At 44.3% G+C, this 24079-nt stretch overlaps 1 protein-coding gene across 4 annotated transcripts in view; it reads right to left on the minus strand.

The window, feature by feature from the left end:
* Positions 1-362: 362 nt before the first annotated feature.
* LOC120541050 (T-box transcription factor TBX5-like) overlaps positions 363-24079 on the minus strand; it is a 112266-nt gene continuing 88549 nt past the window's right edge. For all 4 annotated transcript variants that reach the window (XM_039772312.1, XM_039772315.1, XM_039772311.1 and 1 more), the window contains exons 7-9: positions 20095-20186; positions 13256-13482; positions 363-6486 (exon numbers count right to left, since the gene is read on the minus strand). In XM_039772312.1, coding sequence (XP_039628246.1) covers positions 5909-6486; positions 13256-13482; positions 20095-20186 — 897 coding nt within the window. In that variant the 3' untranslated portion in view covers positions 363-5908. The remainder of the gene's footprint in view (positions 6487-13255; positions 13483-20094; positions 20187-24079) is intronic.

The raw sequence follows: 24079 nt of genomic DNA on the forward strand, positions 1-24079 counted from the left end.
ATTTGCGAAAGGGTCATCAGATCTGTGTCACGTACGAGTAAATCAGATGGAGCTGCAGCATGAACATAGCCTGTCGAGATGCTTTTGAGGTGGTGTTCGACCCCACCATCTGTGGTGGTCTTGGGTTTAATCCATGACTACATTTAATTTATCGTGGTTACTTGTGACTCAGATAGTTCTCATCCTTTTTCTTCCTGACTCCCAAGCTCGTCCATCGTCTTTAAAGAAACTGGCGGATGTGGCCAAGAGTGACCCCCTTTCAAAGTGGAACGCACTTCCATGGGTGACAGTCTTAAAAGTAAACCCCCCAAATCTTAACAGCAAATCCTTTGGTGTTGTCAAAGAGAGGCCCACGTTACCAGTTTAAAAGTTCTTTAAATTTATTGTACGTCTGTATATACATTTGTGTTTATGTACACCATCAAGGACAAAGTAATGTGCCTCTTTATACAACAATTGAACTTTACCCAGACTATCATAAAGCATTGTTTTAAATTCTCTTTTTTTTTTTAAAAAAGAATTTCTAGCAATATATCTTTTAAAAAAACAAAAACACAACCTAGAACCAAAGTATAATGCGCATCAATAAATACTATGAACAGGAACAAGACTAATAATTAACACAAACCACGGATGCATCCATGTTTTCAATGTTATTGCTCGATACATAACTTACTCTTGTAGTCACTTTCTTATTAATAATAATAATATTTTATAATAATTATCTTTCTGAATAATGCTTGGCAAGGAAAACAAAAAAAATTACAAATTCTTAAAAGGTTCTCCAAAGAAGGATACATAAGGCAGTATTGACGAGCCCGAGATCACATTTTCCCAAATGCCATTTCGGCGGGTTTTGGGTACAGCGTGGCTGTTTGCCGCTCTCTTAAAAAAGCGAAGCGTGAAACGTCGAGTTCGGCTGAGTCGGCTCATTCTGGACAGAACTTCACAGTCGACTTGTGGTGGGCCTGGCAGGTCAGCTCTGGAGTGACTCGTTTGTCCCCAAAAGTCCAGGGAGCGAATGCCATTTTGTTTCCTGTGGGGATGAAACATGAATGGTGCCCCCGAAAAGAGTGCTGTGTGTAAGTGAGGGTCTGGTAAGCCACTCTCTCATTGTCTTGAGTGCATTGCTTTGAGGTCCCGTCCTTCTGTGCAATTTTCCCGCGTGTTATGTCTTCTGACGCTCAGCGACTCACTTGTACTGATGGCCGCTTGGCTGGCAGGCCATACAGCGCGTGATTTCAGGGGCTTACAAAATGGCGGAGACCATCTGAGCAACCTTACAAAAGACTGAATGACGCCACCACTGGGGGGTGCAGTTTGACGCAGCAAAAAATGATGTCATCTGTCGCTGCGTCTCCATTTTTACGTTCAGCTAACCGTAGCCAATGTTGCTTGAGTAGCCTATTATTATAACTCCTTGGTGGCCATTCTGTGGTTTCTGAGGTCGAGGAATTTGAACAAAACATTTATTTGGTTCCTGACTAAGTGGTCCTTTTTTTAAGGGTCCATTTTGAAAATTGATGGGTGTTGCCATTTTCTGGCACCAGGAGTGTGTGCGCATGATGTCATTGGTGCGACCCTAAAGAAAGGTCATCTATGCGCCATTTAGATATCCGCGTTTTGCTAAAAGACTTCACGTGGGCTTCTCTGTATTTTCCTTCTCAGTTTTCTGACTTACTTTCTGGTTTGTGTTCTTCATTCTTGTCTCACGTTTCCGGCCTGGGCGAAAGATCGGTTTGTCTCTTGTGACCCCAGTGCGTACTCAGTTCTTGTCCTTGTTTCATCTTCTGGTCCCGAAATAAAACTTATTCTGCTTCAGCAGAGCACCTGTATCGTAAACAGATTTAAAGTTTAATCTTGTGACTCCACCAGGTATTTGTAGCGGCGCTTGTCCACAATTCTGCTTTGAAGGCCCTCGAAATATCACGTAGCAATTGGTTATCTTGTCACAATTTGAGCCCTAAATGTTTCATAGCGCCACCTTGCCAGAACATAAGCAAGCAGTCACTGCCCGCTTGCTCGATGCCAACTGAAACGCAGAATCGACCCATATGACCTCTCACACCTGACAGTACGTGGATTTTTTTTTTTTTGACATGTCGGGAGCCCTGAGCCCCTTGGATCGTGTTGGCATGTACATCATACTTTGCCAGCAGCGACTTTACTTTACCAAGTCATGAGACTTTCAGAACTTGACCCGATGTTATTTTGCAGCAATTCAGTGGATGGGATTGGCAAGATTTGTTGGCCTGAATGCCCCGTTCTCGTCAAAACTGTTGTAATATTTGAAGTCGGACTTTCTTACGATTTTGTGCTGATTTCAACAACCGCTCTGGCTAAAATCTCATGGAGTGGGGCCCGTCCTTACTTGTAGTCATAATTTGGATGGAGAAGCTTCACGTGCACAACACACGTGTGGGTGAGGATACGCATAACACATATACCGCATTTGCCACAGACTAAAGCATTTTTATGAGTATATTACTAAGTGAAGGGAACCAAAATATTGTCAAAATTGAAAACTAAAAACCTACATGTGAACAGATGAGATTTTGAATCTCTCTTAGAAAATGGGGAATGGATAAACTCGAAACAATCTGAAGAAGAGCCCAGTGGGGTTTGTGTCCTTGTTAGCCCCTAGGGGGCAGCAGTCACGCACCTCTTTGTCACATTAATGGGAAGGTGAGCAGCATCCTGCGTGTCGCTGATCCGTAACCCATGTTTTAAACTGAGAATAGTGGCCTGTGCCGATGTCCATATCGGGCGACCTCCTCACGCCGTTCAGGAGTTATGTCAGGCGTCCTCTTGACTGTGGGCAGCCACGTGAAGAAACCTGAAAGTTTGTATGATTTCTGTGAATCAGACTTTATTACGGTTCAGTGGAGGACAGATTGGGACACCAGGGAGTGCAGCTAACCGGAAGGATCCTGTTTAATGTTGGAATCCACGTTTTCCAGATGGATTTCATGAGGAGTCAGAGGATGTGCTCTTCTACTACGGTTAGATACGCTTGGGGTCATCGTGAGCCACAGTCATCACATACTCCTGGGATAGAAGTGACGCCTGTCACGGGCACATCAGACTGGGTAACATCACACGTTCAAGGACACGTTTTCAAGTCAAAGTCATTTCTTCACAATCGTGGTATTGTATGCAGTTTTGACGCAAATTGAAGCGTTAAGCTTGGACTTTACAGTGGGGCATGGAGCCTCACCAGAAAATAAAAGAAGAAGAACTTCCCAGATAACTTCTCTTTGAGTTTTGATGTATGAAAGCATGCCTTCCGTGTTTCCAACACATTTGTCACAACAAAGGAGATCTGGAAATCATCTTTTGATCGCATATTCCTGGTTTTATTTTCCCCGAGATAGAAATATGTTTTCTGTTCGCTTGCACGAATTCTTAAATAAACATGGAAGTAAATGGAAAACATTGAGTTGGTGTTTTGTGGGAAAACCACGTCTACCATTGAAAGGTTATTGAGAGAGAAGACAAGCGCTGAGGTAACCCGCACGGCCGGTCTTCATTTCAAATGGCCGAATCCCATAATAGTGGAGTTTGTTTGTTCAGAAATGACGGGTACAATCTATTAAGTTGCAGATCAGTACTCTGCAACTGTCTCGGCTTAAAAAATAGGCGCAATCCGTAAGCTTTTATGCTTTGGATTTCCATGCCCCATTGCCGCCATTGTAAAGCGCCAGTGCAGGCAAGATATTTATTACAATTTGTCGTAAACGCTTAACTTTAGGACACCATTTCACATGGCAAACACATATATACATACCCTGCCTGTGACAAAGTAACATCAACTTATCCTTTAGTACGTGATGCCATCCAGTCAGGTGGCTTAGCCTTTAACTCTTTCAGGGCAGATGTCGACTTTTGTCGAAATTCAGGGGTAGAGAACAGTAATCCGCTCGTAAATGGCCACAAAACTCGCCGTTACATTTTCCTTTGACTCTCTTTCCTAGAAGGAAAGCTAGCTTTGCTGATTTGCCCTCGATTCCTTGAGCGTGCATGAGTAGCGAAGAGCAAACAGCCTCTAAAATGGCATCGACGTCTGGCGAGAGAATGTAGAGAAGGCACAGAACAGAATAGCCTGTGGACAACGCTTTGTGTATTATCGCTGAATCGGACTACAATTTTAATGCAAGTGATCTGGAGATGGAAAAACGGAAGTGAGGTACCGGCTTCGGCTGATCGTGGTTCTGAACACGTTTGTGTAGCTGATGCACCTACAGCAATGTTCGCCTGGGAGGACCACCACTTAAGATGACAAGAGGTACAAACTAGATTGTGGCGCATTGCCACTGTCATCAACCGCCACCCGGCCCACTGCACATTCCTATTGGCTGTCGAGCCACCCCTGCATCAGAGATGGCGAACATGCGGTGTCAGCAGCCACAGCACGCAGCTACGATGTTTTATGTTCATTTCTGTGTGAAACCGTTGCTTTGTCTGTTAATATGTAAGAGTCCTCCCCTTTTACATGCAGTGGTCAGCACGTCTAACTAATACGCTAAGCCCGTCCACCTTTTTGTTTTTTCACACCACAGACCATAGCGGGTCGCACATTTTGCACTGTGGTAAGCTCTGATGGTCAGCCTCCAACCAGCGACTTGTGTTATTACAAAGGCTCTCAGAATCTGTTTGTCTAAAGTGAAACCTTTAGAAGAACTGGCACTGCCGGTATGACGCACACCAGTTGATTACCTCCTGGTGACGTCAGCTGAGCACCCACCATTCTGCACAGCACCGCCATTACACTCCACCCGTTCACAGCGCAAAGCCTACCGACTACGCCATTTGTTCCCTGAACTTGTAATCGACCAAAAGAGTAAATGACTACATTTAGTTGTTGAAATAAGAACGGGAATTGGAGGCGAAGAATACAGAACAGCGCCCTGTCACCTGCTCCTCTTGAACCAGCGTTGTTTTAAGGACACGGAGAGTACTGAAGGACAACCAGAACGATGGCAGCCTTTTCATTCAGGAACATAACACTTAAGAAAAGGAAGAGTTAGCCCGCCTGCTATTCATTTATTTGGCCCATTTTTTAAAGTCACTGAGTTGGCAATGGGAGGAATAAACCTGTCAGCTGACCTCCATTGATTCAGAGGACATGAGGGATACAAAACACATAGGAGTCCATTCCTCCAGTAGTTGCCCCCCATGCGTACTCCATTCCAAGATCAAGGTCTTACATGAGCCCTGTCTGGCACAAGATGGATGCCAACCCTTTGCAGGGTGCCAGTCCGTGCCACGTGTCCAGGTTCTTCCCCGTCTGCCTTTTGTTCTTTGTGGGTTGGATGAGAACGTAAAGAACCGGCCTGACGCCTGGTCGCTGCCGTGTGCTTTCTGTGGATGCCATGGACTGCATGTGCGCCCACGGATACAAGCGAGTGTCGCGGGTATCCGCCCCGCCATTCACAAAATGAGCTCTGAAGCCGAGTGAACTGATCTGTTCAGGGAGAGAACACGAGAGTTTAAAGAAAAAGACAAAAAGAGCAACCCAGCAAAATAAAACAAGAAGCCACCGAGTCCCAAACGCCCGTTGTTGACGATGAACACTCCGTCTTCGTTCTCCCTCACGTGGTTTGTGTCCGTTTCAAACAAAAGCAAAAAACACGCCTGTAGTTGTCACTTCTCTTCTTGGCTCATCATTTTCATTTGTCTTTACGGGGTGGGCCCCCCTTTTGGGCTTTTTTCTGTTCTGTCTCCTTGTTTGTGACTCCAGTCCCCCCAACTTCCATGAACACACTGCAGGATTAATGGAGCAGAGTGGCCGCCATCTTCTGCTTCCCACGGATAAACAGTTTCTTGCTCACGTCACGACGCTCAGTTTCAGTCTTGTCAAAATGTCCACACCCAGGGCTGTCCCAGCACGGCTACGCCCGTGCTCCTATTAGCTGTTTTCTCCCCATTCCGGCACAATGCCAATGCCGTGAACCGAGTGGTATTGATGAGGGGACAGGTTGCGAGGCATGCCGTGGGAATAGAGGTACTCGTTTCCTTGGAGCCCACTGCTGGGGGACTGCATGCCAGTTTGTGGGCCGCACTGTCTGCCAATGGACTGATGGGGAACGGAGCTCTGGTACATGTCGGCTATTTGGGGTGAGGCATGGTTGGCCACGCCACTGAGCCTTGGCATGAGGGGACCTGAGGTGAAGTGAGCAGAAAAATGCTGGTAAGGCAGCCTCTCCATTGGCTGCATAGCAGTCACTGGGCAGCTGGTGTAGGGCGGCACGGCTGCCCAGCTGTTGCAGCCGATGTCCTCCAGGCTGGGAACGGACTCCACTGCTTGGGAAGAGCTGGCGTACATGCAGGCCTGGCGCTGCGCGGACTCAGTCCTGTAAGAGGCGGAGCTCAGTCCTGTTGTTTGCGAGTAGCCAGTGGGCCGGTAGTAGGGGTCGTCGTCCCCCGAAGAACTCTCGATATACGACTTCTTGTAGGAGTGATCTGACGTGTGGCATTCCTCTTCAACTGTGGAAAGAGAGACAAAACAAAGACATTCAGGGTGAGAGCATGGGCAGCAAACCAGCCATGACGCATTTCTAGAGTGCCCCTCTGAGGTCAGTCCCAAAGCGCCCGCCACATGCCCATCAGAGGGTCACCCTCCAAGATCCTCCCAGTTACCACCCCGGACCAAGAGGGGTGTCTCATCATCGTTGTCTTCCTCCACGGTGCAAGGTAACTGACTCCACACCTTCTGGCCCCTGACCCATAAGGGCACAACCGCCCGTCAGGAGCTGACATGGACACCCGTTTAAATCCCAGGCAGTCAGAGCCCCGTATGTTTGTATGTTTACCTTCTATTTAATTTTTTATTTCACGTGGTGTGTTTGAGTTCCACAGTAAGTGCAGTGGAGGAGCCGCTCATGGCTTTCCGCTTTCCTCATCTCGTCCTCGTGTGAAATAACGAATCTGTCAGCCAGTCGTAGCAAATGGGGATCAGACTGATAGCACGATGAGCCTTCGACTAACCTTTTGTCCCTTCATCAACCCCGCTGTCACGAGATCAAGGAGAGCGCTTTGTTTGGATGTCCTCGTGTTGCGTTCAAAGAGGGAAGGCAAACGTTTCACTCCTTTGTTTTTGAATGTCTCCGGAGCTCCGGCTGCAGGCGAATTGGGGTGTAGCCCACCGGCCTGCCACTTTCAACTTTGTGACCCGCACTCTCCCTGGGTGGTATCACTCGCCTCAATTCGAGAAGGGTGCACGGGACGCGCGCGTGTGACGCTGATGGATATTTCTGTTTGGCTGATGGTTGAGGGCGCAGAATGAAAGAGGCCTTCTTCTGCAATGACTGTCTATAATTTTCTTTTTTTAGTTAATTCATGTTGAAATATCGCTGCTACGTTACAAAAGAGGGAGTCTGAGTGTGTCCCTTTTAAGCAATTTGACATTCTGGATTCTGGTTCAGTGACGGCTGGCTGTGGGGTGGCTGGGTTTTAAGAGTGACGCGTGTCGCATCTATTAGGGCAATAAAAACAAACTGAATCGTGAAAGGAGACACCGGATACCGTAGACGTTTGCACACAAGCAGCATTGTATTTAGTTTTTTTTTTTTTTTGCAAGTTGCATTTGAATTAGGGAGGCACGGATGGTTTGGGACGGGGTGCGTACAGGTTGATTGGAACTGAGGAATGGATAAGCCAGAGCAGCAGAACTCATCAGCTCCAAACGTCCATTTTTTAAGGCAGTGGAGGCTCTCTTTATATTACAAACTAGTTTCTGACACACGTTTGGCATATTCAGCGTCATTGTGTGTGATATGCCATCAGTTCAGTTTAATTCTAACAGGTGGCACATCACAAACCTTAGCATGGCTATTTAAACCCGTATAGCATACGTGGCCCGGTGGAGACAGCAGACAAATTGACACTCGAACTTAGCTGAGGCCGGCCAGCTGCTTCTCTCTGTGTCACCGTCAGTGTGCTCCTCTCAAAGGAGTTTTTTTTCTCTGTTGGCCATTTTTTTTTTATTTCCTGTCCTCTGTTTTTCTAATTGAAATGTTCAATTTTCTTTTATTTGCCATTTGTGCATAAAACCAACAGTCAAAGCACATTGGAATTCTTGTGCAGAGCTCTGTCCGAGTCATAGTAAAACATTAAAAAAAATGTAAAAACAGTAAAACAATATAATAAATAATATGAGTGTGCTTGAAAGTTTGTGAACCCTTTAGAATTTTCTCTTTTTCTGTATAAATATGACCTAAAACATCATCAGATTTTCACTCAAGTCCTAAAAGTAGATAAAGAGAAACCAGTTAAACAAATGAGACAAAAATATTATACTTGGTCATTTATTTATTGAGGAAAATGATCGAATATTACATATTTGTGAGTGGCAAAAGTATGTGAACCTCTAGGATGATCAGTTAGTTTGAAGGTGAAATTCAAGTCCGGTGTTTTCAATCAATGGGATGCCAATCAGGTGTGAGTGGGCACCCTGTGTTATTTAAAGAACAGGATCTATCAAAGTCTGCTCTTCACAACACATGTTTGTGGAAGTGTATCATGGCACGAACAAAGGAGACTTCTGAGGACCTCACAAAAAGAGTTGTTGATGCTCATCAGGCTGGAAAAGGTTACAAAACCATCTCTAAAGAGTTTGGACTCCACCAATCCACAGTCAGACAGATTGTGTACAAATGGAGGAAATTCAAGACCATTGTTACCCTCCCCAGGAGTGGTCGACCAACAAAGATCACTCCAAGAGCAAGGCACACGTAATAGTCGGCGAGGTCAAAAGGACCCCAGGGTAACTTCTAAGCAACTGAAGGCCTCTCTCACATTGGCTAATGTTCATGTTCATGAGTCCACCATCAGGAGAACACTGAACAACAATGGTGTGCATGGCAGGGTTGCAAGGAGAAAGCCACTGCTCTCCAAAAAAAACATTGCTGCTCGTCTGCAGTTTGCTAAAGATCACGTGGACAAACCAGAAGGCTATTGGAAGAATGTTTTGTGGACGGATGAGACCAAAATAGAACTTTTGGTTTAAATGAAAAGCGTTATGTTTGGAGAAAGGAAAACACTGCATTCCAGCATAAGAACCTTATCCCATCTGTGAAACATGGTGGTGGTAGTATCATGGTTTGGGCCTGTTTTGCTGCATCTGGGCCAGGACGGCTTGCCTTCATTGATGGAACAATGAATTCTGAATTATATCAGAGAATTCTAAAGGAAAATGTCAGGACATCTGTCCATGAACTGAATCTCAAGAGAAGGTGGGTCATGCAGCAAGACAACGACCCTAAGCACACAAGTTGTTCTACCAAAGAATGGTTCAAGAAGAATAAAGTGAATGTTCTGGAATGGCCAAGTCAAAGTCCTGACCTTAATCCAATCGAAATGTTGTGGAAGGACCTGAAGCGAGCAGTTCATGTGAGGAAACCCACCATCATCCCAGAGTTGAAGCTGTTCTGTACGGAGGAATGGGTGAAACTTCCTCCAAGCTGGTGTGCAGGAATGAGCAAAAGTTACCGGAAATGTTTAGTAAGGGGGAGTCACACCAGATACTGAAAGCAAAGGTTCACATACTTTTACCACTCAAATATGTAATATTCAATCATTTTCCTCAATAAATAAATGACCAAGTATAATATTTTTGTCACATTTGTTTCTCTTTATCTACTTTTAGGACTTGAGTGAAAATCTGATGATGTTTTAGGTCATATTTATGCAGAAATAGAGAAAATTCTAAAGGGTTCACAAACTTTCAAGCACAACTGTATAGATTATACCAGCACTATACAGAAAGGTGGTAATATCTACACAAAACAAATACAATGTATTGTAGGTATTGCACAGTTAAAATATTGCACATTTTTCACTCGTCATTTACATGACAAGTGAAGTGAGGTAGTGTGAGGTTATTACGCATATTCAATAATTTTGTTTTGCCATCAGTCTGACTGTGGCGGAGATAAAGCTCTTGAAACACCTTGTTGTGTGAGTGACGATGCTGTCCGCTCTGCTGCATCTCAGATTATACGTACAGTTTTTGTGTCTGAGCTGAGAGTGAGCTGAATGGAGTGAGTCTCTGATAATGTCCTTTATTGGGCTGATTTACAGTATGTGTGTATGGTGCTGGATTTGTGTATTCAGTATAATATTAAGTGAAGTGCCCTCAGTTTTGTTTTGATTTTATTTTTCATCTGTGTTGCCATCCACGTGGTGTCCTGCAGTGCTTCTCTGCCTTTCTGGCATTGTGATCCACGTTGTATGTGACGATCCACCAGATCCAGTCCCCTTCATGAATCAAGCGCGATCGACACAGCGGATGGGGCTGTTGGGATCCCCCTACGTGAACTGAGCACAATCACGACCCACTACCAGTATAAACAGTAATAACGCAGGACCCACCAGGGGCAGCAGCCCATGAACCATTTCTGGCTGAGAGGCACCGCTATCCGGTATTGTGACACTTCAATGTGCGCCACACTTCAAATCTCAACTAGTGGATGTGTGCTTGGTGGTTTGCTCAGCAGCCTGAGCCAAGTGAGGATGTGACACGTCAGGAGCTTTGATTTTAATGACATACGCCATTGGTTTGTGTGGACACCAAATACTGCTGTAGTGGCTTATGTTGAGCTCATCTGGGATGAGGGCAGGTCAAAACGCATTTGAAATTTGTTATCCCGGACAGAAACATGACCAGAGTACTTAGGGAGAAGCAGAATGACAATCGTGAGGCAGGTGAAGGGCTAAAGTGCGGAACTGAAGACGAGAACTCAAAGGCGAAACTGAACCGTGCCCTAATCATCCTTTGTACGTCCTACCAGACTAGCACGTAGGGCTTTCCGGCCTTTTAACCATAGTTTGGATGCTTTCTCGAGGATGTCGCTGTTTAACATTATGACATCACGCTCTGTGTGACAGTAAGGGTTTTGTTTAGTGGAGTTGTTGAGCACATCAAGGATGGAAAGCCACCAAGATCTGAAGATTGAAAGTAACTAATCTCAAGAGAGAGAAGACGACATCAGAGAAGCTGATTCGTCAAAATTCCATAATCAGAAACAAATAATTTAAATCTGAGACGTTGCTAGGATCTCTGCTTGCTTTAGATTCAAGTATCCAAACACTTGAATGCTGTGAGTGCCACAGAGATAACTGGAATGTCAGATAGTAACACGAACCACATGACAGGCAATGCGCGGCCTCACAATGAACAAAAATGGGATCACCCGTGAAAAACACATCTTGGCAACATGCAGGTGACACTGTACTAAATGATAATAAAAATAAATAAACAAGTGAAAGAAAAAACAAAAGCTTACAGAACAGCTTTCTGAAAATGACACCATCAGCCATCAGCCCACATGTCTGGTGTTCTCAGTTTGCTACCATTAAAAGTTATTCAACAAAATTGCAATTCTATAGGCAGAAATTCTCATTTTGTGTTTCCTAATACATTTGTCACCAAGTCTTTTTTACTTTCTCGTATACGTATAAGTATAATGAAAGTACTGGAATTCCTCCAAAAAATGCGATCTCGACATTTTGATGAATCTCGACATTTTAGACCTCCCTGTGTCCGAAAATATCATTTTTGGAATTATGTCTGCCTGTCTGTGTGTGTAAACACGATAACTTGAGTTCGCTTTCATTTCGGTCAAACAGATTTTGCATACAAGTGTTCAGCACAAAGCGTACATTTCTATCAACTTTTGCGCTATTTCCATTAACCTGTAGAGGTACTGCAGCTGCAGAGTCCGATTTATTCAACTTTACTTTTCTAATAATTGTTTAATATATTATTCATTTGATTTGATTTGTTGTTGATGGTTCTTTAATGTACATAATCTAAAAATATAACCCTTGTCTCAAATATCCACTCCCATATCTGAGAAAGTCCAGGGAGACCACTCCCGATTTTTTACTATTCCATACTCTGGAAAAAGAGTTGAGCTTATTCCATTCACATTCCACAACACCATTTTCATTATTTCACAGATGCCGTACTTTTTGCACTGTTTAGTTCTCTGGCAGTAGAGAATCACAGATCAAAAAAAGAACGACCCCGAAATGAAAACTGTATGACCGCACAAGACCAGGAAATGAGTGAAAATCAGCAAAAAGGGTCAATGCTAAAAATTCGAAAAGTACTCTCACACCAAAAATCAGAACTGAAGTCAAAACCATAACCAGAATAGCGTTGTGTGGTATAGCGGTACTGGAAAGCTCAGATCTTAAAATGGTACGGTAACAAGGATTTGGGGATTTACAGTACGGAAAATAAATGTTGGCTTTCCAACACCCACCCAAGGGAAAGTTGCTAGTGTAGATGTCAAAAACGTCCATTTTGTAGACTACTTGAAATGAAACCACAGGCTTTGACACACTCGAGATTTCATGCCGGGTACCCCAACCTAATCTCCTCTTATTGCTTCAAGGCTGTCAGGATTTCATTGGGGAAAATTCTCTGAGGAGATGACGACTTCGTGGCTCTCAAGAGGGAAGTGGTGCGTAGTGCAGTGTAATGGCGCAGCACTCCAGTGAGGCTGGAGAAAGACCTGGTGGGGTTTGGAGTCATCCGCAATTTGTTGGTGCTGGTACTCAGGTCTGAAGGCTGGTATTGACACCAGAATCAAAGTTTACGTGCTGATCCAACTCTAGCTAAGAGAAACACGCACAAAAGTTTATAGGTGTTGTGTATCTCGATCTCCAGTGTTATACCGGCGACATCGGACATCATGACGCAGGAAACTACAACCCCCCTGGAACTAGGAGCGGCATTAGGGCCCATGAAATAAATAAAATGGTGTGGTGGAACGTAAATGGAATAAATTGATTAAAAGCTGTACTCATTTCCAGACAACAGAATAATATATCAGTTTGGCCAGAAATGTTCTCTGAGATACAAAACTACTATTTCTATGTATGGAATTTACAGAAAACATTACAATTTCACAAAAATAATATTTAAAGGGAGCAAACTCTGGTACCAAGTGTCCTAGGAGCCAATAATGAAAACAAGATGAGAGACCATGAATCCTATTTAACAATGTTAGAAACACAAGGAAAGAAGTGAAAAAAAAGGAATATAATTACTGGATTATAGAAAACCAGAGTCAGAAAACCCGACTCACATTAGTTGTCGACTCAAATCATTTTTTTAGACTCAAATCTTTTTGTCGACTCAGATCGTTTTTAGATTTAAATGATTATTCAGAGGCCAAGGAGCAGACTGAAGAAAATGAAAAGGATAAGCCACATCATGAGAGTGAGCGCGCCCAGAAGATCTCACCTTTCCGTTTGGCGCAGTGGTAGATCTGGTTATGATCGTGAGCCAGAGGGTATGGGTTGGCTTGAGGCAGAAGGTCCTGGGAGGTACTGGAAACTCCATTTTCACACTGGTACTGCGAGCCTAGGTTGCCCGGAGCAGGAAGACCCCTCATTTCAGTGCTGAAGGGACTCTGGTTGGAGGTGACACGCTGTCTGACTGTGGTGCGGGGGACCACTGGATACTCCTTACTGCAGGGAAACAAGCAAAGTTAGCTGAAGCAACACTTCCAGCAGGGTGTAGGAGCTCTGAGAAGCAGGCCAACGCTTACAAAAGCAATGCAAGTAAAGCCTCGGAGGTAAATGCGCAATAAATTAGAAGCGTCAAGTCAGAGTCCCAGCACTCTTCACTTAGAACAATTGCTAGAATGCTGCAACACGATTGTGGGTAAAATCAGCTTTACAAATCTTAGAGTGGACCAGGAGATCGAGTCTACAGCAGGTGGCACCCAGGGACCATGAGTGTACACAGCAAACGTTTGGGCAAGTGGAGTGATGGACGGGTGGACAGATAGGTTGGTTTGAAGGGCTGATCAGTTGTGCTTCAGTAGTAAATGCAATGTGTGAAAGACTTGGACTTCCCAACTAAATCTTTGGTTCCCCTCGAAATTAAAATTATCGGGAAGTTCCTTACCATAAATTGAAGAAAAAAAAATGTTTTACTAAATCACATACAGTAAGTGCACGTTTTTGGGTATGAAATCAAAAGAGGCCCAAATTGAAATTCAGTAGAAGTTCATCCTGAGGGGCTTATTTTAGCCTGCTTTACCCTCACACTTAGGTCCATACTCTTAATGACATTTCAGTGAAGGAAACTCCACTCCAAAACAAAGGAGCCTGGCTACCCAAGTCAAAAATTCAAAGTGGACAAAGGAAATGTTCAGGTGTGTCTTGAAAATGGCCTCTCTGCCTGATGCTGGTCAGAAGTACAAGGTAGCGTGACTGTCGTTTATAGACAAAAATGATCAAAGTGAGAAAAGTCCATCCAAGAGTTTCACTGCTGTTGAAGAGAACATCGGAACCGCTCTGGTGAGTCACACGGCTGCTAACAGAAGGCCCTGTGTGTCCTCAAAATCCCTTTTCTCTGCAATGCTGGTCAAAAGTACAAGATGGTGTGACTTTCGTTAATAGATGGCATGTCCAGGTGCGATGCGATTTGTCGGTTTCAGATGTTCATTAGAACACCTTTGATGAGAACAGACCATCTTGCCAACCCTGTTCTCCAAAATGCCTAGAGTCTCCAAGATGACATTGAGGGTCCTAAAGTCCTACTAATGTCCACCACACTCATGTGTTCCATGTGTTTTAGGTTTTTTATTTTTTCTGTATGTGTGAAGAAAAACTTCCCAAAATTTGTGTGGAATTTGCCCTGAGGAGATTTCCATCTGTGTCCCGTGTTCTTGTTCATATCCTAAGTTGATAGCATTCTGTAGAGCTAAGTGTAAATTCTTCAGTCCCACATTTAGGTGTTCAGCCAACAATGGAGCACTAACAGGACCCCTGGATTACCACGAGGTGTTTCCCCCAGATGGAGCAAAGGCCTAACTGAATGAACTTCGTGTTTTGTTCCCCCCAACCCCAAACTCCCGTGCTTCCTGCCTATTCATCACATGTTTGACCAGCCGTGGGCAAACTACAGTGCATTAAAGAAGAAAGGCCGAGTCCATTTCACGTCTTCTTCTAACGGAGAGCCAGTGTATGCTGTGTGGATGTCTTCAAAGTCGCATAGCATAACCGAAGAGTAAACGTTTAGCTTTGGGCTTTACTTTTTGAAGACATTCCTCCTTCTTTACGTGTATGTTGTTCCTTCAGGGCCTGTGCAGGCGGAATGGTCTGTCACTTGAACATGAGGTCTGAGCAACTGCAATGCCATCCCAAGAGCCCCCCGCGTGACCCCCTAGAGCAGGGGTGGGCAAAGTCATTCCTGGAGGGCTGCAGTGGCTGCAGGTTTTTGCTCCAACCCAGTTGCTTAATAAGAAGCACTTATTGCTCAAGTAACAGTTCTGATTCATTTTAGTTGTCTCGGTTGTTAAGAATTTGAGCCTTTATTACTTATTCTAGTCTTAAACGGCTGTGTTCTTGGTTTTTAATGTTTGCTTATTAGCAATAAGATGCAAATGACAAAAGAAGCCAGCATTTCTCCATTTAGCTTGTCTCCCTTTACACCTGTGTGTATTTATCATGCACTATTGGGTTTAATTAAATACTTGGAAGGAAAGTGAACAGAAAAAAGACTTCAGATCATTTGGTTGATATCCTTAGAAAGGAAAATAAAATCTAGGATATGAGAATGGCCTGACATGGCAGAGTTAAAGCACTAACAAGCCATGAAATTTAATTATTGGCCAGGATTTTTTTCTAAATACGCAACTAGGTTGGAGCAAAAACCTGTAGCCACTGCGGCCCTCCAGGACTGACTTTTCCCACCCCTGCCCTAGGGTCTAAGTGAGCATCAGTACTCTGGGCCTCCACATTCATATCAAGATGCCACCCAAGATGTCAGATCTCCATTACCAAGTGGTGTTCGTTGACTAACCCCTCAGTTTCACAAACATCTGTTTAATTCTGGTTTGTTTGTAGTAGTAGGGTGTTGTACTGTGTCAGCCATTATGGATGTGGTGAGAAGTCGAACAAAATGTCACCTTTATTGGCTAACTAGAAAGATTACAATAGGCAGGCATTTGAGGCAACTCAGGTCCCTGTGGTGGCTCTGAAGTAAGGGTCTGCACTGGCAGTCAGAAGGTTGCCGGTTCGAATTCCGTAAATGCCAGTAGGGACTCTGCTCTGTTGGGCCCTTAACCTGCAATTGCTGAGCGCTTTGAGTAGTGAGAAAAGCGTTATATAAATGCAAAGAATTGGTATTATTATTAAGATGTTATCAATTATGATCAAATGTAATCGAGGTGTAATCAATTGATTACAACTTGCCTGAAGAAGGGGCCTGAGTTGACTCAAATGCTTGCCTATTGTAATCTTTCTAGTTAGCCAATAAAAAGGAGTCATTTTGCTTAACGTCTCACTACATTCTGGTTTGTTGAAACGCAGTTGGTGTTCTCGCAGCACTCAGCCGCCCCTTACCTGACCCTACGTCGGTTATGGACGCCTGCCATTGAAGACGATTTGATGTCAGTCAGCCTGCGCCTGTGCTTGGCTATCATCAGCCTTGTTTTAAATGGAACAGTTGAATTCTGTAACAACCACCGTTTCCAAAATCAAGTTGGGACGCTGAGTAAAAAAATAAAAACAGAACGCGCTGACTTGCAAATCATGTAAACCCACATTTAATCGACAATAGGGCCAAGAGAGCGTATCAAATTATTATTTTATGAAATATGTCTGCTCGTTTTGAATTTGATGCTAGCAACACATTTCCAAAAAGTTGGGATATGTCAATAAAAGACTGGAAAAGTTGTGTAACATTTAAAAATAGGAAACAGCTGGTGGCCCATCTAACAGCAAATGAGATTAATTGGTCAAGTCATGTGATTGGGTATAAGAGGAGCAGCCCAGAGAGGCGGAGTCGCTCAGAAGTTAGGAGTGCAGCAGCTTAAGAATAACGTGCAGCGACATAAAACTGCAAAGAATCTGGGGGTGTCATCGTCTACGGTACATAATATTGTTAAAAAGATTCTGAGAATCTGGAGAAATCCCAGTATGCAAGGGACAAGGCCAAAAGCCAACACTGGACGGAAGACATACAATTCTGTAGTGGACATCACTGGCCGGGTTGAGGAGCACTCCTGAAAATCACTGTCTGTGAAGTCAGCTCATCTCTCCTTCCATAAATGCAAACTAAAGGTCTACCATGCCAAGAAGAGGCCAGATATACACATCCACAAACACCACTGCCATCTCCTGCAGGCCTGAGCTCATCAATGATGGACTGAGACAAAGAGGAAAACTCTCCTGTGGTCGGACAAATCCAAATTTGAAACTCTTTTTGGAAATCATGGACACGGCGTCCTCCCAACCGAAGAGGAGAGGGACCATGTGGCTTCTTCGAAAGTTCAAAAGCCAACATCCATGATGGTATGGAGGTGCATAACTTCACAGAGTTCATCTGGGAAGGCACCATTAATGCTAAACGTCGATATCTGCAGGCTTTAGAGATCCAGGAGATATCGTCTTCAGGGAAGACCTCGCCAAACCACATTCTGCACGTATCACGACAGCGTGGCTCCGTCGTTAAAGAGTCACATTATTAAACGAGAAATACGACAAAGGATACCCGAACCGTTGAGCAAACATGACATCGGGCAAGACTGGAACAGCATTTCACTTTCTGAACTGCCGCCACTGGCCTCCTCGGCTCACATACGTTTACAGAGTGCTGTGAAGAGATGAGGGCGAGTGCTAAACAGGCCGCCGGAACACCTTTTGTAAAATGCAGAATGAACGTATATTCTTCAAGAAAACGATAACATTTCTCAGTGTCACCATCTGACATGTCGACATTGTACTACTGTCAATTAAAGACGAGCTTATGTGATTTGCAAATCATCGCATTCCGTTTTTATTTACATTTTACACTGCATCCCAACATTTTTGGAAACAGGGTTGTATTTACTGACCTTAATTTCAAATATCTGGTGATTTGTAAAAAAGAGGGAGTTAGAGTGCATCACTTTAAACAACATTCTGATAGAAGAGAGTCATGTCAGCATGGTGGAGCACGAGTGTTACAGGATCCAGGGTTCAGAGCCCCGTCCCATCCCTGTCTGCTGTCTCTTTGTTCTCTCTGTGCCCATGTTGGTACTCTGGGGTCCTCAGACGTCCCATAGGTATGGAGAATTACTTTGGCTGGTAATTCTAAACTGTCTCAGTATGCATGAATGTGATGTTATGACCCTTCAGACTGTATGAAGAAGACCCCTTTGCTTTTTTTTCAAGTTCTGCTTGTTTTGTTATAAATTCATTTTTTGTTGTTGTTGTTGTTCAGCAACACTCAATACCCCAGAATGACAAAGCAAAAACAGGATTTTAGGAATCTTTGGAAAGGTACTAAATATAACAAACTGAAATCTCATATTGACACAAGTAATGAGACCTTTGCTGTGACCCTTGACATTTGGCTCAGGCCCATCATGCTCTATTGATCATCGTTGAGATGTTTCTACACTTTGTGCTGAGTCCACCTCTGGCTTGTCCCTTTACAATTTCTACAATTCTATTATAGCCAATATGGTGAGTAGGACTGGTAACATTACAAAAAAGAGGGCCACCATATCATCACTCTGCTTTTTGGAGGTTGTAGAGAATAAGGAGAAACTTTATGACCATTATGAACATTTTCTGACACACCAGCATTGAAGACTTGTAGCCAGTGAATTATGGACGTGTGTTAGGAAATGCAACTGGAGCTCCCTGATAGCTACAGCAATACACATTTATGATGCCTCACTAGGTCTGCTCTCTTTAGCACATTCAGTTGATTGGACTAATGAGGAAAAGTACACACCTGTCTAGAGAAGGCTCCACAGTTGAGCAGACACCAGGCCGTGAGGTCAAATGAAGTATCTGTAGAGCTTAGAGACAGGACCATTCTGCAGCATGGAAGGTTCCCAGGAACACAGTGACCTCTTAAATGGAAGGAGTTTGGAACAACCACAACTCTTCCTAGAGCTGGTCGCCCAGCTGAACTGAGCAATCAGAGGAGAAGAGCCCTGGCAAGTGGGGCAACCTAGGGCCTGATGGCTTAGGCTGAACTCCAGACAACCTGTGTGGAGATGGGAGGAACTTCCAAAGGGGCAACTGTCGGTACAACATTCAGCTAATCAGGACTTAATGGGAGAGTGGCCAGGCCACCCCAGAAAGCCAACTTGGAATTTGCATAAAGGCACCTAAAGAACTCTAGGACTGTAAGAAAACTTGACTCTCTGGTCTGATGAAACTGAGACTGAAATGTTTGGCCTCATTTCTAAACGTCATGTCTGGAGGAAATCATACACTGCTCATCACCATTCTGACGGTACAGCCTAGTGGTGGCAGCAACAGGAACTGGGAGAACACTCAAGGAAAAAGTGAACAGAGCAAATTATCTACTGAGATATCTTTACAGAAAACCCTGGACCTCAGACTGGACTGGTTCACCCTCCAACAGGACAACAGGGAGTGGCTCAGGGGCAACTTTGGGAAGGTCCGCAGTTGAGCCTGGAGAGACTTGACAAAAGCTCTCCACTAATGGCCTCCATCCAGTCTGACAGAGCTTGAGAGGATCTGCACAGAAGATCCCAAAATGCAGGTGTGTGAGAAGATTAGCACTTCACACCCAAAGAAGACTCCTGGCTGGAATGGCTGCCAGGTCAAGTACTGAGATGAGGCTCTGAACACTTGTGTTAGTGAGACATTTCAGCTTTGTATTGTTTATAAACTTGTAAACATTGTGAAGATCCTGTTTTCACTTTGTCGTTCTGGGGTGTTGAGCACAGATTGATGAGGGGACAGAGGAATTGAAATGATATTAGTGAAAGGCTGCAGCAATAAGAAGATGTGTAAAAGTGAAGGAGTCTCTGAAGGCACTATACGTGAAGCGAGACCTGCAATCCCACCCAAAGTTGTTCTCTGACATGTATCTGTTGGGATCAGCAGTTTGGAAAATGAATCATTCGATCAATGAAGACCATTCTACTTAAGATCTGCCCGTATTCCTTCATGGAGATGACGCTTTGCCTTCTGATTTTGGGTGCTTGACCAGTTCAACACCCTGATTTCAGATCTCTGTTGGCCGTTTAAGGCTGTGCACAATTTAGGCTCCTGCTCCCTACTCATTGAACCAGAGTCCATGCCACCCCATACATGCATTACCTTTGCATTCTGGACATCCTGTGGAGTTCCATGTCATCGCTGCCTCGGAAGCCTTTTGCAAACGGGTTGTTTTCGATTTTCAGCTGAGTGATCTGCAAAAGCAAAAGTTGACCAGGGTGAACTCGGCAGGTCTGCTGGACTGAAGGTTTTGAGCCTTACAGAAGAACACCTCCATCATCTCTCAGTGTCCACCTATGCAGGCCTTGGACGTTCCCATCAATTATTTCACTGATGGTTACAATGTAGATGTTTCCACAACGTGAACCCACCACCCCACAGTGGTGAACTGACTCTGTTAGAGTCCACAAGGTGTCATAGTGGTGGATATTTTAGAAGATCCATAATGTTGCAACCAGAGTAGACATTCCACCCAACAAGCCCTATTCACCTACATTATGCAAAATAACATCCGATTTGAGACTGGAAGGTCCCTGAAGTCCAACACCCACCACACTACTTGATGGTTTACTCCATGTGTCTGTGGTTCTCTGTGTGGAGCCTTTTTGAAGGCCTTCCACTGGAGAATCACCATCACCTTTGTTTGTCTGTATGTAAAACACAGAAATCTACCTTGGTAGCTTTGGAGCTGCTTGTACCAGAACATGACGTCACAAACAGACATCAGAAACGATTGCAGAGCAGGGCGATTATTAAGGAAATGTGCAAACGAGAGCGAAACAATGAATATGTGTGTGTAAAGTGTGAAAGAACAACACACACCACCCCTTCATGCAGTATGTGTAAGAAGGCACGAATATGCGAGCAGGTCAGACTAAATCACTTCTGAGGAAACCGTTTAGGTGTCTGTTGGGGTTGTGTGGGGTACCTGTACTAGAAAAGTACCCGAAAAAAAAAAAACAGTTTTAAAAAAGTACGGTACCAGAAGTAAAAGTCGTCTTTCCTCTCGATCCCTCAGCCTCTCGACCCACCCAGCATTCCCTCAAAACTCGGTAGTGTACTTGTGGAAAAAATCATCATGGCTTCATCGACTAGATTGGGACCTCATGGGGACCCCCGTCGTGCCTTATTGCTTTGATTTGGTCGAGACTTCTTTGGAGAACCCCTTTACTGCTTCGACGATTGAACATGTAATGCTAATAAAAGTGAAACGCTGCGTAGTGTGGCGCGATGGCTCGGCGCTCCAGGGACACTGGAGTAAGACTTGGGCTTTTATTTGCTTTGGATCCATTTTGGTTCCAGTACTAAAGTCCAAAAGCTGCAATCAATACCAAAGTCCAAATGTTAGTGCTGATCCAAACCATAATGTCTTGTTAGCTTGACTTGTAATTGACCTCAAGCGTTTAGTAGACTTTTGAAACAAGTGCTGACCTGAGGAGATAACAGTTTCTCATTTTCTGCTGCACGTGGAAAGTTGTCATCAGAATTTCATTGTAAGAAAGTACAATAACAATAAACTCTAAACTAAACTAAAAAAGATAGATAGATAGATAGATAGATAGATACTATATAATAGATAGATAGATGTGAAAGACACTATATAATAGATAGATAGATAGACGTAAAAGGCACTAAATGATAGATAGATAGATAGATAGATAGATAGACAGATAGATAGATAGATGTGAAAGACACTATATAATAGATAGATGGATGGATGTTAGGGACCTTTTGTAACTTCCTGTCTACAGAAAAATAAGAAAGTGAAGCGTAATATTTATATTTTCAATGCATTCCTTCTTCCCAAAAATACTCATTTTGTGTTTTTATTACCAAAGAGAGACCTGTTATAAAAGATTTATAGATAGATAGAAATGAAAGGCGCTATATAATAAATACTCGGGTCGGTACAGACATACAGTAGATAAAGACACTGACAAGGAGAAATACGAAGGCCTCAATGGTAGTAGACATTATGTCATAAACCTAAATAAAGGCGCTGTATGACAGACAGATCGATGGCTTGAACGAATGAACTTTACATGTCGCCACAGGGACTTTAAGCTTTTTGCTTAAGGTAAAATAAATACATAAATGCATACATCTGCCCCCCTTTGAATTAAACACCAGAATGAGTCGCTGGCGGTATGGCGTTGGCCATAATGAAGTCTTTTCCCATCTGCAGGTATGTCGTTAGGCACCCCGCTGTAAAAGTGGGACACCCCTCAGTACCCGCGGTCCCGTATTCTTCCATTTTAGAATCAGGACGCCTTAGCCATTGCTGACAGGGATGCCAGTCGATCCCTCGCTGGGCGCATTTATTCGATATGGGAGCACAGAAGGAGATAACAGTACTCGCGCAGGGTGGCGCTGCTGGTGTAAGCGACAGAGAGATCAGAGTAACTCAGCACAGGCGGGGGCGGCCGGGGGTTGAACCCGCCATGCTTCATCGTAGCGCTGACAAAGCAGGTATTCTCATTATAAAATAAGTCCATTTAAAAAACGATAAGTGGGTAAGAAAATGACATGACGTAAATTGTGGTCTCATTTGATTACTACAGTTGTGTTTGTTTCTAGCAGGCTACGAAAACGGATCAACTGCTGTCTAAAAGGATGTTTTACAAAGTGTAAAACGAGGAAGGCTTACACGTGTATCAAATACAAGTCGGCCTTATTCCGAGCGCTCCGGCTGTTTAAGTTCACGTTTTATCTTTTTGGCTCACGACCTGCATCGCTCTGACGGCATTAACGCCGATACCTCGCTGACTGGAGGCGCTTGAACGGAGCGCAACTGAACAAACTTTTTCCGCTGCTCGAACTCACGATCAATGAAAAGAATGAAACCAAACCAACACCAAGATGTTTTTATTATTGGTGGACTTTAAGACAGTGTATCCCAGCAATCTGGGCTCGTGTGTTGCTATTGTTCATAATGGCACTGGGTCGCATCTCCGGGCGATCGCGCCCGATTCCCCAACAGGGAACTTGGTGGGTCGCGAAGAGACTTGCATGGGTAAAAGGAAAGGCTGCGAAACACCGATGAAAGCACACCTCGTGCACTTGCTGGGGGATGTCACAGCGCTGTCAGCAGCCACTTTGACGCGGCTGGCACATACCATGACTAGGCTGCCCAGATTTTCATTGTCCTTAAATGGGACACAACTCGTGCTAGACACAGCCTCAACTGGAGGGCGCCTTGTATCGAAAGGCGCGCCTTTTTGGGGGTTTAGGATGAGGGGGATTCTTGTCTCCGTTAAATTCCAGGACGCGATGCTTAAAACGGTACCTCTGGTCATTCTAGCGAAAACTCTGCCTTTTCGATCGGGTTTTATTTGCGCCGTTTGCTGACACTTTATGACGAAGTAAACACTTCGGCTGAAGCATACAGTCTGAGAACTATAAGCGACTTTATGTCGCAGCTTCGCTTCGTCAGTTCAGACTCTCCGATTGGCCTGATGTTGCTTGCTTCGAATTGAGTTGATCTGATTGGTGGGTTGTAAGACACTGAAGGATGTTCGCTCTAGTGTGTTCGTTCCACAGCGCCGTGCATACTGAGAAATGAGACGGGCACCAACATTGGGTAAGAAATACACGTGGGCTGGCATCCCTGGCAATGGATCGTGACTTGTGTGTGGCGCTAGCGCCGAAAACGGACGCCGGGCATAATCTGATTGAGGCGAGTGCGGGAGTGTCCAGGGCCAGGGTTGGTTCTGGACAGTGGAATAATGCGATTAGAAATGAAGTAATGGAAGGACGGTGCCAGACGTGGAGCAGTGGTGTGACTGGTTGGCAAGGGAGTCAATGTTACCAATGATTCACCGTGGAACTCTTCGATGGATGTGAAGAAAAACCGCAGCACATATAAAGAGGGCACAAGAATCTGCCGGCGCCAAACTTTCCGTGTGAAGTGAAAACGTCATCACAGAAGAAATAAAAACTTTAACGTTTAATTTTCTCTATAACTGCATTCAAAAACCGACAGCTACGTTTTTGGGGAAATAACCATGTAACACGAAAAGTGGAATGTGCATGTTTTTAAAGAGTATTTTTCTTGTAGAAACTGGAAATGTTGCTGTCCTGAGCCTCC

This window comes from Polypterus senegalus, chromosome 12 (assembly GCF_016835505.1).
Source record: "Polypterus senegalus isolate Bchr_013 chromosome 12, ASM1683550v1, whole genome shotgun sequence".
In the NCBI taxonomy this organism is placed as follows: Eukaryota; Metazoa; Chordata; class Cladistia; order Polypteriformes; family Polypteridae; genus Polypterus; species Polypterus senegalus.